This window comes from Alexandromys fortis, unplaced genomic scaffold (assembly GCF_014885135.2).
Source record: "Alexandromys fortis isolate MF-2015 unplaced genomic scaffold, M_Fortis_MF-2015_v1.1 scaffold_212, whole genome shotgun sequence".
Classification (NCBI taxonomy): Eukaryota; Metazoa; Chordata; class Mammalia; order Rodentia; family Cricetidae; genus Alexandromys; species Alexandromys fortis.
The window spans coordinates 1,109,241-1,123,013 of record NW_026068091.1 but is presented as its reverse complement, the minus strand read 5'-3'; the positions used below and the strand labels follow the sequence as shown (position 1 = coordinate 1,123,013).

General features: G+C 51.1%; 2 protein-coding genes across 5 annotated transcripts; both read left to right on the top strand.

The window, feature by feature from the left end:
- Positions 1 to 39: 39 nt before the first annotated feature.
- On the top strand, positions 40 to 6,328 carry Klhdc3 (kelch domain containing 3). 4 transcript variants are annotated; one of them, XM_050122774.1, is made up of 13 exons: positions 42 to 198; positions 991 to 1,056; positions 1,715 to 1,865; positions 2,396 to 2,608; positions 2,955 to 3,131; positions 3,249 to 3,364; positions 3,511 to 3,582; positions 3,680 to 3,893; positions 3,968 to 4,054; positions 4,194 to 4,302; positions 4,420 to 4,493; positions 4,602 to 4,680; positions 5,707 to 6,328. In XM_050122774.1, exons 4-13 carry the CDS (start codon positions 2,455 to 2,457, stop codon positions 5,771 to 5,773), a joined length of 1,149 nt encoding a protein of 382 aa, XP_049978731.1. In that variant the 5' UTR covers positions 42 to 198; positions 991 to 1,056; positions 1,715 to 1,865; positions 2,396 to 2,454; the 3' UTR covers positions 5,774 to 6,328. The 4 variants fall into 4 exon arrangements, with proteins under 4 accessions (XP_049978730.1, XP_049978731.1, XP_049978729.1 ...); XM_050122772.1 differs by having other exon boundaries at positions 987 to 1,056; XM_050122773.1 differs by lacking the exon at positions 991 to 1,056 and having other exon boundaries at positions 40 to 198.
- A 156-nt stretch (positions 6,329 to 6,484) lies between these two features.
- Positions 6,485 to 13,349, top strand: Rrp36 (ribosomal RNA processing 36). Its single transcript, XM_050122776.1, has 7 exons — positions 6,485 to 6,641; positions 8,027 to 8,162; positions 8,289 to 8,355; positions 8,425 to 8,529; positions 10,283 to 10,357; positions 10,462 to 10,579; positions 11,999 to 13,349. The coding sequence occupies exons 1-7, from the start codon at positions 6,605 to 6,607 to the stop codon at positions 12,130 to 12,132; spliced, it is 672 nt and encodes a 223-aa protein (XP_049978733.1). The 5' UTR covers positions 6,485 to 6,604; the 3' UTR covers positions 12,133 to 13,349.
- The last annotated feature ends 424 nt before the right edge of the window (positions 13,350 to 13,773 follow it).

The following is a 13,773-nucleotide window of genomic DNA, read 5'->3' as shown; positions in this document are numbered from 1 at the left end:
GATAACTTGTGGACTACAAGTCCCCGAAGGCGTCGGGATCAGGGTTCCCACTGCACGTGCGCGTCCCGCTGCCCGCCGGAAGGACAGAGCCTGGCAGTGTTTATTTCGTTGGGGACCGTGGAATCGGTTGGCGCGCAACGGGTTGTAGGCTGCCAGCAGCGCGAGGAACCGTGGCCCCACCCCGGCCCGGCCTGGCAGGTAGCCTGGGATGGGGTGAGGGAGGAGAAGTATTGGAGGGTCTGGCGACGCCCATGCCTACCGCTGGAGTCGCGGGGGGGAGGGGCTGAGAAGGATGAGATGGGGGTGGGGAGGGAGCTAGGGGGATGCTGGGAAAGAGGAGTGTTAATGGACTGCGAAAGGTTTGGGGGAAATGGCCTGGAGACGGGTGGGAGAGACCTGGTGGCTGGAGGAGGCGTTGAAAGAAACTGGGCGAGTGGGTTCTGAAGAGAATCAGGAAGCTGGGCATAATGGCAGGGGGAGGGGGACAGTGTCTGGCGTTGTGGGGGAGGGGCGGATGAGAAAGGTGGAATGAAACAGAGTCGAGTCATACTCGGAGAGAAACATCTATGGTTGGAAGGGGACAATGAACGTTTTCTTCCCTTCGTGGAAGTAGACGAATGAGCTCTAGTGTGGACCTTGGAGTGATGGGAGAAGGAAAAACAAGAGAACCGCAAAGCTCTCAGGAGATGAAGGAGGGAAGGGTCGCAAGTGGAGGGAGTCATTGGCAAGGTGTCACGGAGGGGGAGCGTACTTCAGTGGATGGAAGGTTGAAAATGTAGTGGTGGAGAATGCGGGAGACCCAGAGATCCTGTCAGCCCCTGCCTTTGAGTTAACCGAATGAAGACGGTGGGAGTCTTTATCCATCTCTCATTGGGATTGATAGTCTCATCTGTGCATGTTCATTTTTTCTGGACTTATTTCAAGGAAGAGTGCAGATGATAGGTTCTCCTCCCCCGTCCCCCAGCTTTTTTTTTTTTTTTTCCCAGACAGGGTCTTACTACGTAGCTCTGGCCAGCTTTGACCTCATCTACATCCCCCGGCCTCCCCAGTGCTGAGGTATTAAAAGCATGCCCCCCAACCACACCTTAAAGCTTTCAGTGTGCTTTCTCTGCCAAGCACAGATTGAGAGAATTGAGAGTAACTTTTGGCAGCTGCTATCTCAGGTTGAGAGAGGTGGCTCTTTAAAGCATACAGTGTAGGGTTGGGGAAGTTGGATAGGTAGCTGTGTTGAGCCAACTGAAAGGCATGTCTGTCTCTTGCAAGGGAACCTTGTTTTTCCTTGTTGCCCTCCCCACCCCGCACCCCCGCCCCGAGGTTCTGCCTGTTTCTTCTTTCTACCAATGCTTTTTGAATAGGGAGCAGATGATCTGCCAAAACTCAGCAGATATCTGCTGGCAAAGGCATTGCCAGTTGCCAAAGGATTTAACCTGAAAGAGCCCTCAAATGTGCCCATTATCACTAGGCTGGCAAGCTGTCTTTTAAGAGGCCATGACCTGTCTCATGCTTGGGACCTTTCTCTTGTCCTGCCCAAAGGCATTTCTGCTCTTGTCCTCTTTCCAATGTACAACCCGCCCCATCCCTCCTTTAGAGACCTTAATAGAGGAAGAGCTGCTGGAAGTGGCTTGTTCCCTATGATAGACAACCTGGGCAAGTGGCAAGGGAGAAGACTCCTCTTCCCTACCCCAACCCCCAACATACACTTTTCTGGCTTCAGTTTCTAGTCCTGGCAGCAGACGAGCCACAGCTGTCAAGGGGACTCCTCGTGCCCGTGGCACCCTGGGTGACCTCGGGACAACGGATCAGCTTGACAAGAACTCCCCGTGAGGGGCTAATCAACCATGGTTACATGGAGTTCCCTGTCCTAGGTAGGGACACTATTCCACTTTAAAAGCCTGAAAGCTTTTTTTACTTCACAGTACCCCTGCCAGCTCTCAGTGGACTGGCTGTGGTTAGCTAAGCTATTAATAGCTGTGAGGATTTTGAGATCCCTACCTTTAAGAGATGGAGGAAATTCTTAGAGAGGTGGCAGTAAGCAGAGCCAGAAGCTAGAACACATCCAGTATGGGCAGGGGTTCAGAGGCTGGGGGCTCGGAGCTTGTTCCAGGCCAGGGACAGGGTGGAGTTGACAGGAGTGGGGTAATCATGACCACCAGCTTCTGAGCTGGCAGTCAGGTGAAGGTGGCCCCACCCTTCACTGTGGGAGAACATAGCTTCTTGACCTCTGCAGCTCCCCTGGGACAGAGCCAGCCACCTGAGCTGTGACTAGTGTCCCTGTAGAGGGGTGGTGTGGGAGGGCCACTCGGTGACACTTGGAGGCAGAGACTGGTCCAGGGCAGCCGCACTGAGCCGAGCAGAAGCCTTGTCTGAGGAACCTGTTGCCCCGACTTGTGTACAGGTAGCAGAGGCAGCAGGCCGTGCCGGGGGGGCATGTTCCTGTAACCTGTGACCCAGGGGATGTTACGGTGGACAGTGCATCTGGAGGGCGGGCCACGCAGGGTGAACCATGCGGCAGTGGCTGTTGGGCACCGAGTGTACTCCTTCGGGGGTTACTGCTCTGGTGAAGACTACGAGACACTCCGTCAGATAGATGTGCACATTTTCAATGCTGGTAAGCCAGTTCTGGTACCTTTGTTGGGTTTCTACATCAGGGGAGGTAGTGGGCAGCTGAATAGTTTGGTGGTGGTCTCTGTGTAGGTGGGGGGTTGAATAAGAATGTTTGGTTTGTGGGCCGGGAGGTAGTGGCACACGCCTTTAATCTCAGCACTCAGGAGGCAGAGGCAGGTGGATCTCTGAGTTTGAGGCCAGCCTGGTCTACAAGAGCTTGTTCTAGGACAGGCTCCAAAGCTACAGAGAAACCCTGTCTTGAAACAACAACAACAACAAAATGCTTGGTTTGGGATAAAGTGGCAGCCTGGAGGGAGGTTCCCAAGGGCTGAGCAGAACTGTGCCTACAGTGTCCTTGCGTTGGACAAAACTGCCCCCAGTGAGGCCTGCCGTCCGAGGGCAGGCTCCTGTTGTGCCCTATATGCGGTATGGACACTCGACCGTCCTCATCGATGACACCGTCTTCCTTTGGGGTGGGCGCAATGACACTGAAGGGGCCTGCAACGTGCTCTATGCCTTTGATGTCAGTGAGTATGGGTCTCACATGATGCATGCCTTGGGGCTGGGGGAGTATTGGAGAAGGGAAGGCCAGAATTAAGGTGGGTATGTCACTTGACCTTACTTACTTTTACTTCTTTTAAAAGATACTCACAAGTGGTCTACACCCCGAGTGTCAGGAACAGTTCCTGGGGCCCGGGATGGACATTCAGCCTGTGTCTTGGGCAAGATCATGTACATTTTTGGGGGATATGAGCAGCTGGTAAGTCTGGGAAAAACCACTGTTTTATACCAAAAAGAAGAGAGGAAAATTTAGCATGGTGGAATAGGCGGCTTTGAGAGGAAGGGTAGAGGGTCAAGGAGTTAACCATTGACACGCCTGTTTCCCTCCTTTCTCTCGTCACTCAGGCAGACTGCTTTTCCAATGACATTCACAAGCTGGACACCAGCACCATGACATGGACCCTTGTGTGCACAAAGGTCTGCCCTTTGTTCTGTCAGATTCTAGGAAGTTAAATTAGCTTTTCCTCTGTGAACCCATGTTGACCCTCTTCCCCATCTCTCTGCTCTTGGCTAGGGTAACCCTGCACGCTGGAGGGACTTCCATTCAGCCACAATGCTGGGCAATCATATGTATGTCTTTGGGGGCCGTGCTGACCGCTTTGGGCCATTTCATTCCAACAATGAGATTTACTGCAACCGAATTCGAGTCTTTGACACCAGAACCGAGGCCTGGCTTGACTGTCCACATACTCCGGTGCTGCCTGAGGGGCGCAGGAGCCATTCAGCCTGTGAGTGTCTGTTATTTTCTTGTGGACCCCCTGTGCCACCCCATTCCCTCTTGACATGTCTTTTGCCCTTCCAGTTGGCTACAACGGGGAGCTGTACATCTTTGGTGGCTATAATGCAAGGCTGAACCGGCACTTCCATGATCTCTGGAAGTTTAACCCTGGTAAAAAGCATTACCCTTAGGGGAGGGACAAGGAACAGTTGAGGTGGGAGGGAAAAATAACCCTGGGTGAGGGACTGGGTTGGGCTGTGTGTGGTGTCTAGGTTGGCTAGATATTGACCCTCTGTGAACTTCTCTTTAGGGTCCTTTACCTGGAAGAAGATTGAACCAAAGGGGAAAGGACCATGTCCCCGCCGGCGCCAGTGTTGCTGTATTGTTGGTGATAAGATTGTCCTCTTTGGGGGTACCAGGTTAGGAGAGAGGGGAGTACTCAGGAGCGGGCCTACGTCTGTAACAGAAGAGAGGGAGGCATCTGAGTAAGGGGTCTTGTGGGTACCACCTCCTTCTTCCTCTTCCTGTCTCTACAGCCCCTCTCCCGAGGAAGGCCTGGGAGATGAATTTGACCTCATAGATCATTCTGACTTACACATCTTGGACTTTAGTAAGTACTTTTTTCTGAAGTGCTCCTATTCTCAGCTTCTCTCTCTGGGTAGTGACCAGGGTAGGACCTTTCCTCTGCTCTGACTGTCTTTCCACGCTTCCATTAAAGGCCCTAGTCTGAAGACTCTGTGCAAACTGGCCGTGATTCAGTATAATCTGGACCAGTCCTGTTTGCCCCATGATATCAGGTACAGCAAGTGGTTGCAGAGGAGGGGTTGGTTGAGGGTGCAGGGCCAGCACAGGTGTCTCAGTATGCAGAAGACAGACATTTCTGTTTGCTGGAGAGGAAGTTTTTGTGAGAACAAGGGCATAAAGGTGCAGCCATCATGTGACAGCTGTCAGCTGTATGAAGAAAACCTTTGAGTTTTTGGAGCCAAGCTTTGCTTCCTTGTGCAGTTTGTTTGTTTTGGTGCTTTACTGAGAGTGGTTGGATATATCTCAGGGTTGACTGCCAAGTAGAAATTTGAAGAGTTGTGGACCCCACCCCCACCCCAGTTCCAAAATTGAGAGAGGTCCTGGGTTCTTGCCTCTGAATTCCAGTATTGAGTTCTAATCAAACCCCTAATGTCACTCATGAATCACTTACTCTTGGTTATTTTGAAACGGTCCCTACTCGAGCCGAGCTTATCCGTTGACCTGATGAGTCCCAGGCTGACTCTAGTTGACACAGGTGCAGGTGCCTTCCCGCTGAGCACCTGGCTGAGTGTCTCAGAGTGGGGAGTGTTTCCTGAGTCTTTGTGGAGTGGAAGAGCTGCTCGAAGCATACTTTTAATTTGCTGGGATGGATGGGAAAGGTCTTAGGCCCTAAAGTTTAGGGAGAACATGAGGGAATCACAACCTTAAGCCAATGGAAATAGACAGCAAGAAGGGTGCTCCTGTGGGATGAGGAGGAAGGGCTGCTGGGCTGGGTCTGTGAAGAGCAGGAGAGATACGCTAGGATGTTTACTGAGATGGGTACACATAATCCAGGTGCTTGGACTCAGGAATCTGTATAAACATAAACAGGATATCCGCAAGAGCTTGGAGGTGGATGAGTAGGTGGTGTTGGATTTAGGGGTGGGTGGGGTCTGGTGGTCAAACCCAAAAGGGCTGTAAGGAAGAGGTAGCTGTGGGAAATTGGAGGGGCTGCTGTGTTCATGGCTTTGTCCGAAGAATTCTGGGCTTGCCATAGAGACAACCTCTTGTGTCTTCTCTGCCCATCTTTGGCCTTCCAGGTGGGAGCTCAATGCCATGACCACCAACAGCAATATCAGCCGTCCCATTGTCTCCTCCCATGGATAGGAAGAAGGTTCTGCTGCCTCCCCTCCTGAGCCTGCTCTTGTCTCATTGCCCCTGCCCGTCTCACCTGCCTGCCCCTTTGGACCCTGGACTCAGTATACCTCCACGTGGAGTTGATGGACTAGAGGTGTTTTCTGTGCTGTGAATTCAGTGGGGAGTTGTTGGGGGGAGGGCCATTCTCCTCCCTTGGGCCGAGGGCCCCTTCCCTTGGTGCTCTGTTCCCATTCACCTCCCTTCCACTGCTCCTGGACCTTCGCTCTGACCCAGGCCAGCTGGGTAGCCAGGCTGTGCTGGAAAGGGACAGGAGTGGGGAGAAGCCAGCAGTGTCGGAGCCTCAGGAGCTTCCCTCTCCCCGTGACCATCCCTCTCCCTGCTTGAGCATCCGCCCGGGAGCTGAGAGGAGCCTCAGCTGTTGGCATGAAACCCTCCCTTCCCCGGCCCTCGGGGGTGGGGACCAACAGACAGCTTCACCCATCCTCTAGCTGTTGTACCCCCGAAGATCAGCCAGCTCTGGTTTTATAAAACGCAAAGCCTCTAAACGTGTCGTGTTTCTTTGGACTAAGATGGAATTGGTAGAGGGGCCACTTCAGGTTCTGGCTTTACAGCCTCGCATTTAAAGAAACCCAAAGGCACCAAGTGCCTAATCCACCCGAGAACCGAGGTCTGACGTCTGCAGAGCAGCGCTTCTGCCAGAGTCCTTACCACATTGGCTCAGGCTTCCGGAAGGGGTGGGGCTTGGAATAGCTGCAATGAACGGAAGTGGTGTCTTCTACGGACTACGCGAAACAGCCAAAAGCTGGCGCTAGGGCTAGGGTCCAAGGTTCCCACGGAGCCATGCAGAGCGGGAGCATGGCAGACGACCAGCAGAAGGGTGAGGGCCTGGGGTTGGCGGGAGCGCACCGCGTTCGGCTGCGGGAACGGAAAGCCACAGAGCGCCGCAGTAGGCGGGTGAGAGGGAGTGCTTCCGGCATTACGACTTCCAGGGAAGTTTCTTGGTTTTTTTCTTTAGAGCGTGGTGGTAAAGGGATACATGGAGGATGTCTTAAGGTGTAGTCCTGGTCAAGTTCGAACTTTTGGCAGTCCTGTCTTCTCAGCCTTCCATATGCTAGGATTCTAGGCATAAGCCTCCAGGCCTGGCCTGGGTAGCTTCGTAACAGTAGGATGAGGGCTCTTCCCAGAAGGCTGAGTAGAGCGGGATGTAACAAATCGAGCCTTCATTGCACTGTATGCAGGCACTTGGAGATAAAGAATAATCAAACAGCAATGCAAAAAGTTCGTTCTTATGCCACTTTCCTGTAAGAAAAGGTATTTAGAGCCGGGCGGTGGTAGCAAACACCTTTAATCCCAGCACTTGGGAGACAGAGACAGGCGGATCACTGTGAGTTCGAGCCCATTCTGATCTACACAGTGAGTTCCAGGACAACCAAGGTGGTTGCACAGAAAAACCCTGTCTCAAAACAAACAACACTGGCATTTAGGCAGGCGGGTTAGCGCACTGCAGCTCTGCTTCCAGCACTCCCGAGGCAGAGGCCACCAGGTTCGTTGCACCAAAATGGCCTGGTCTCTGTTGAGTTTCGGGCTAGCTGAGCAAAATACAAGTCACTGGAGAGCTTTTGAGTCCAGGGTGACATAATTACTGTGCGGAGTGATACAATCAGATTTCTTTTTAGTGTGCAAAAGAAATGGGCAGTGGTGGCCCCGCACTCGAGAGCCAGAGGCAGGAGGATCTCGAAGCTAATCTGGTCTACAAGAGCTAGTACAGGCACCAAAGCTACAGAGAAACCCTGTCTTGAAAAACCAAAAAGAAAAAAAAAAAAAAGAAAGAAAAGAAATGGGCTGTGGATTGATTTACCTCTGTCTCTACAACAAGATATATCAAGTAGCCAACATTATTGGAGAGTTGAATGTCAGTGTAGCTGTCAGTAAGACGGCTGCTGTGATAGAGAAGGTTGGAAAGGATGGGGTAGAATGAGTCTTTGCTGTCTGGGCTTGCGTGTGCATGTGTGTGTGTGTGTGTGTGTGTGTGTGTGTGTGTGTGCCCGCGCGTGCCCGCTTATGTGCTACAGTGAGGGTGTAGAGGTCAGAGGACCACCTTAGTCATTCTGTTATCCGCCTGACCATGGTGACTCCAGGCTCTAACTCCAGTTGTCAGGCTTGGCAGGATGTCCCTTCATCTGCTGAACCGACTCTTGGCTGATGAAGTCTTTGCTGCTGTTGAGAGGGACTGCTGTGAGTTGTGTCCTTCCCTTCCCTCAGACACGTCTGACATGTCCTTTGAGGAGCTGTTGGAGTTGCAGAGCCGAGGGGGACCCAGGGCATGCAAACAGTTGGCTGGAAGAAGCGCTCCTAAGCAAAGCCCCAGACAACCTGTGTGTGTTGCCGATAAGCACCGGTGAGGAGCGTGCCCTCAGAGTCAAGATACTCAGGACCTTGACTGCAAGTCTTTTCCTGGGTGGGAAGACGCCGGTCTTTGACCAGGATTGCAGTGAACTTACCCTGACCTTTCATTGCTCCTTAGGCCTCTGGAAATGTCAGCCAAAGTCCGAGTGCCATTCTTACGCCAGGTTGTTCCTATCAGTAAAAAGGTGAGGAAAGGGCAGGGAGCGAGCACTTCCTTAGAGAAAGGAGACTGAACAAGCTGTTTATTCCCAAAGGTAGCCCGGGACCCCCGCTTTGATGATCTGTCAGGGGAATATAACCCCGAGATATTTGACAAGACTTACCAATTCCTGAACGATATCCGAGCCAAGGAGAAAGTGGTATGTAATATGAAGCTGGTTTATCCATCCACTCCTGGGTGGGGGCGGGGGCTGGAGCACATGTTGGACAGTCAGGAATGAGAATGAAAGCATGTTGGTAGGCAGATCTTTTTGCTCTTAGTTGGTCCATCAGTTTTGTGACCGTGTGATCAAGTTGCTCAGCCCCCTTTGCTGCGGTTCTTTTTAAATGAATATATTTTTAAGTTGATTCATAGTATTTAGTAACATTTGTGGGGTAGGAGAGCATTTCAGTCCGTGTATTTCGTGTTTTAATGATCAAGTTAATTGCTCTAGGTATCACTTCTCGCATAGAATCATCTCTGTTGGGAACAGTCAAAATCCCTTGTTGGCTATCCTCAGTTAAGCTGGGCTTAGCAGCACACATCTCTAATCCCTGCTACTTTGGGCTGTGAGGCAGGAAGCAGGAAGAATTTGGGCTACCTTGGGCCATGAGACCTTATCTCTCTATCCTCCAGAAAAAGAAGAGTGAACAGAACCGTAGATTGAGTTACTTGTCAGCCTTAGTTATCTGGTATACTGCCAAACCCTGGAAATCGTCCTCCTTGTCCAGCTGCAGCCCTGTGCTGGACGACTGAGTCTCTGCCTGTCCCCCTTCCCCACACCCTCCACAGGCTCTCAGCCGCTGTTCTGTACTTTCTTGAAATTGACTATGACATCTGCATATAAGAACATGAGACTGCGGGTCAGTGATGGCGCGCACCTTTAATCCCAGCACTCAGGAGGCAGAGGCAGGTGGATTTCTGTGAGTTTGAGGCCTCTGTTCTTCGGAGTGAGTTCCAGGACAGCCAGGACTACAGAGAAACCCTGTCTCCAAAACTCAAAGTGGGTGTGTGGGGGACTATATATGACTTTAATCCAGCACTCAGGAGGCAGAGTTCGAGACCAGCCTGGTCAACAAAGCAAGTTTCCAGGACAGCCAGGGCTACACAGAGAGATCCTGTCTCAAAAAACAAAAGAAAAGAATATATCAGTGTCTTTCTGTTCCTAACTGACTACATGTAACATAATGTTGCTTCAGTATTTTTTTATTTAGTGTGCGTAGGTCTGCACGTGTCCCCCTTTGAATGCGGAGGACAGGGGGTAACTTGGCAATTTCCCCTCTCCTTCCACTCTGGGCTCCAGGGGTCCAACTCAGACTTCAGGCTTGTGTGGTGGGCACCTTAACTCACTGAAGCCTCCTATCAGCTTTGCTTTACTTTGTTCCCACCCTCCCTTCCTCTCCCCTTATCCCTCCCTCCCTCTCCCCTCATCCCTCCTTTCCTCTCCCCTCATCCCTCCCTTTCCCCATCCATCTCCCTTCCCCCCCCTTCCTTCCTTCCTTTGTTTTTTTGAGACAGGGTTTCTCTGTGGCTCTAGCCCTCCTGGAATTTACTACTTAGACCAGGCTGGCCTTGAACTCGCAGATGCTCTGCCTCTGCCTCTCAGGCTCTGGGATCAAAGGTGTGAGCCGCCACACCTGGCTGCTTTAGTCTTCTAGCCACAAAAAGGATAAAAAGGCATGAAATTATGGCTCAGTGGCTAAAAGTATAATTATTTTATAAAGAAAGAGAGAGAAAGAAAGGGCCAGGGGCTGGGAGCTATAGCCCAGTGCTACAATAGAGATTTAATGCTGTGCTGGATCCTCAGACACCAACACCACACACATTGTTCATTGATTTTGTGTTAATTTGAGTGAACTTGCTATAATAAAGCTTGGCACAGAATGTTAACTATGTTCACTTTCCTCGTGGAGCTTGTGAAAAAGCAGTTGAAGAAGCGCCGATCAGGGGAGGAGCGTGAGAAGCTGCAGCAGCTGCTTCGGCGAATGGTGAGGATGCTAGTTGCAGGTGGGTGGTGGGAGCAGTCAAAGGCAGGTGTGATTCAGAGTCCCTCCTGTTCACACCTCCATCCTGCCTCACCTCGGATCCTCAGGAACAGCAAGAGATGGCACAGCAGGAGCGAAAGCAGCAGCAGGAGCAGCGCCTGGCCTTGAAGCAGGAGCGGCGGGCTCTGGCACAGCAGGGCCATCGGCCATACTTCCTGAAGAAATGTGAGTGGGGCCACGCTCTTGAAAGCCTACGAGTGGGCCGGTTTGTGTGGCTGTCGTCCCGGGGTTCACTGGGGGAAGTGAGAACAGTGGGGAAGTGGTACTTGGGGTCCGTCCTGTATTTGCACTCAAATGATGTTTGTGGGCGGATTGGAGGGTAGTTTAGGTAGTAGAGTGCTCGCCTGCATTTATTAAGCCCTAGGTTTGATCTCTACTACATCAAACAGGAATAGTGGATATGCTTGCAGACTCAGCGCTTGGGAGGATGGGAAGATAAAGGTTGTCCTTGGATATGTAGAAGTTTGAGGCTGGTCTGGACTAGAGCCCCTGTCCCCCCACAAAAAACAGTGGGGCAGTGGTGGCACACGCTTTTAATCCCAACACTAAGGCGGCAGAGGCAGGTGGATCTCTGTGAGTTCAAGCCTGGCCTGGTCTACAGATTGAGTTCCAGGACAGGCTCCAAAGCTACAGAGAAACCCTGTCTTGAAAACAAAACATAAACAAAAAAACAAAGCTGGAGATTGTCACTTTTATCTCCTATCACTGCGTCTCCACTGTTTGCCCATCTTGGTTCCGATGAGTACGACTTGAGTCATAAAGCATAAGCTCAGAGGCCAGGTTCAGCAGCGCACACCTTCAGTCCCTGCACCTGGGAGGAAGGAGTACTCAACAGCTCTTAAGAGTTCAAGGCCGGGGGAGCTGGAGAGATGGCTCAGTGGTTAAGAGCATTGCCTGCTCTTCCAAAGGTCCTGAGTTCAATTCCCAGCAACCACATGGTGGCTCACAACCATCTGTAATGGGGTCTGGTGCCCTCTTCTGGCCTGCAGGCAAACACACAGACAGAATACTTTAATCCCAGCACTAGGGAGGCAGAGGCAGGCGGATTTCTGTGAGTTTGAGGCCAGCCTGGTCTACAAAGCGAGTTCCAGGACAGCCAGGACTGTTGAACAGAGAAACCGTGTCTCTAAAAACAAAACAACAAAAACACCAGCCTGGTTTACGTGGTGAGTTCCAGGTCAGGAACAGGCTACAAAGTAAGACTCTGGATGGATGGATGGATGGATGGATGGATGGATGGATAGATAGATAGATAGATAGATAGATAGATAGATAGATAGATAAGTTACTTTAGGCAGGAATATTTGATAGCTCAGGGGTAATGCGACTTGCCTAGTATGAGAAATGCCCTGGATTAATTTCCTAACTAAAGGAAAAGCTTGCTTGGTGCCTGGGGCTCATTAGTAGAGGCAAGGCCTCTGCTATCAGCATCCATGACGCTGTTTGATCACACACAACACAGTTTTTGTGTCTCTCGTACACCATGGCTCTTAACAACACGGCCCAGCATAAGGGGTCCCGCATGTGGGACTAGGAAATAAGGTCTTCCTCCTTTGCTCAGCAGCTTGCTTTCTTTTTATCTAGCTGAGCAGCGCCAGTTGGCCCTAGCTGAGAAGTTCAAGGAGCTGAAACGCAGCAAGAAGCTGGAGAGTTTCCTGAGCCGAAAGAGGCGTCGAAACGCGGGCAAGGACAGGAAGCATCTCCCTTTGAGCAATTAGTACTAAGGAACTGTCCCAGGGAGACCTGGGTCTATGGGACAAGGCTGGGGTTGGCCAGTTCTGGTTCCTCCCTGGTGAAAGGCAAGCATCATACTCCCCCTGAACTGGGCTGCCTCAGAGGACTGGCGTGCTGTGCCCCTGGGTGTGCTAGGGCTGTCCAGCCACAGAAGCCCAGCCTTCCGTCATGTCACAGTGCCTTCTCAGATTCGTTCATCACGGTCTCATGTTCTCCTTCCATTCTTTCCTTATGACATGGGTACCTTCATGGCTCCAGGGAAGGGACTTCACAGAAGAGCCACTTTGACAACATGCTTGTTACTCATTGTTTTATTGTTGTTATTTTTAATTGTGTGAATGTTTCTGTGTGTAGGGGTATGTGCACTGAATGCAGGGACCTTTGAAGGGCACAGCTTTTACTTCCCCCTAGAACTGGAGTTAGAGATGGTTGTAAGCTGCCCAGTGTGGATGCTAGGTACCAAATGAGCCCTTTGCAAGAACAAACCACACTTGATCACTGAGCCATCGCTGTAGTCCCCCACTTCTACTTACTTATCCATTCTTATTTTGTTTTGTTTTTTCTTGTATGTATGTGTGACGGTGTTGGATTCTGGAGTTATAGACAGTTCTGAGCTATATGGTTGCCAGGAATTAAACCTGGGTCCTCTGGAAGAGCAATCAGTGCTCTTAACCACCAAGCTATCTCTCCAGCCACCCCGTTGTTGTTGGTTTGAGACAGGATTTCTCTATGTAACAGCCCTGGCCATGCTGGAATTTACTTCATTGACCAGGCTGGCTTCAAAATCAGAGATCTGCCTGCCTCTGCCTCCCAAGTGCAGGGATTAAAGATTGCCTGCACCACCACCTGGCCCCATTTTGTTTTTAGTTGGAGACCTGGAACTTACTGTTTTGGTGAGCTGTCTGTGGTCCACAGTGCAACAGATCAGATCAGGGCCCTCTCCATCTTAAATCTAGGCCCTGAGAAGATGTCTTAAGTGTCACTTGACCTTCGGTAGAGTGGGATGTGGGAGGTAGTGAGTCCACGTTTTTCAGCATCTACCTGAGAAGGGACTTCAGTGTTTTTGCTCCCTTGCCCCTGGGCCTGTTACCTAGTGAGGCAGAGCATTTGCAAATGCAGTGTGTCTTACTTCCTGGTAGGATTGTGGGTACGTGCCATCACACCCATCCAGGACATTAAAAAGGAAGTCACTATGCTTGTATGTGTTTGTCTTGGTTTAATTTTTACTGCTGTGTTAAAGCACCACAACCAAAAGAATTTGGGGAGGAAAGGGTTTATTTCATTAACAGCTTGTTAGGGATGTCAGGAGAAAAACTCAAGGCTGTGGAGGAACTCTGCTTACAGGCCAGGCCTCCTCTACATGGCTGCTTCAGTCTGCTTGCTTTTTTTCTTTTTCTCTGTGTGGTCCTGGCTGTCCTAGAACTTGCTTTGTAGACCAGGCTGGTCTCAGCTCAGAGATCTATCTGCCTCTGCCTTGCCAGGGCTGGGATCAAAGGAGTGCACTGCCATACCTGGCCTCAGCCTACTTTCTTATACCACCTGATGATGTGGGAGTGTCATATATCAATCTGTTGATTTCATTGGTTAAGTTATAATAAACCAACTGCTTGGCCTCAGCTTAGAAC

Excerpts from the sequence above, each read along its gene's own strand:
- Klhdc3 (XM_050122773.1), top strand. The coding sequence starts at position 2,455 with ATGTTACGGTGGACAGTGCATCTGGAGGGCGGGCCACGCAGGGTGAAC. Across the intron at positions 4,303-4,419 it reads GTCCTCTTTGGGGGTACCAG|CCCCTCTCCCGAGGAAGGCC; the intron begins GTTAGGAGAGAG and ends CTGTCTCTACAG. Across the intron at positions 4,494-4,601 it reads CTTACACATCTTGGACTTTA|GCCCTAGTCTGAAGACTCTG; the intron begins GTAAGTACTTTT and ends CTTCCATTAAAG.
- Rrp36 (XM_050122776.1), top strand. The coding sequence starts at position 6,605 with ATGCAGAGCGGGAGCATGGCAGACGACCAGCAGAAGG. Across the intron at positions 8,163-8,288 it reads TGTGTTGCCGATAAGCACCG|GCCTCTGGAAATGTCAGCCA; the intron begins GTGAGGAGCGTG and ends ATTGCTCCTTAG. Across the intron at positions 8,530-10,282 it reads TCCGAGCCAAGGAGAAAGTG|CTTGTGAAAAAGCAGTTGAA; the intron begins GTATGTAATATG and ends TTCCTCGTGGAG.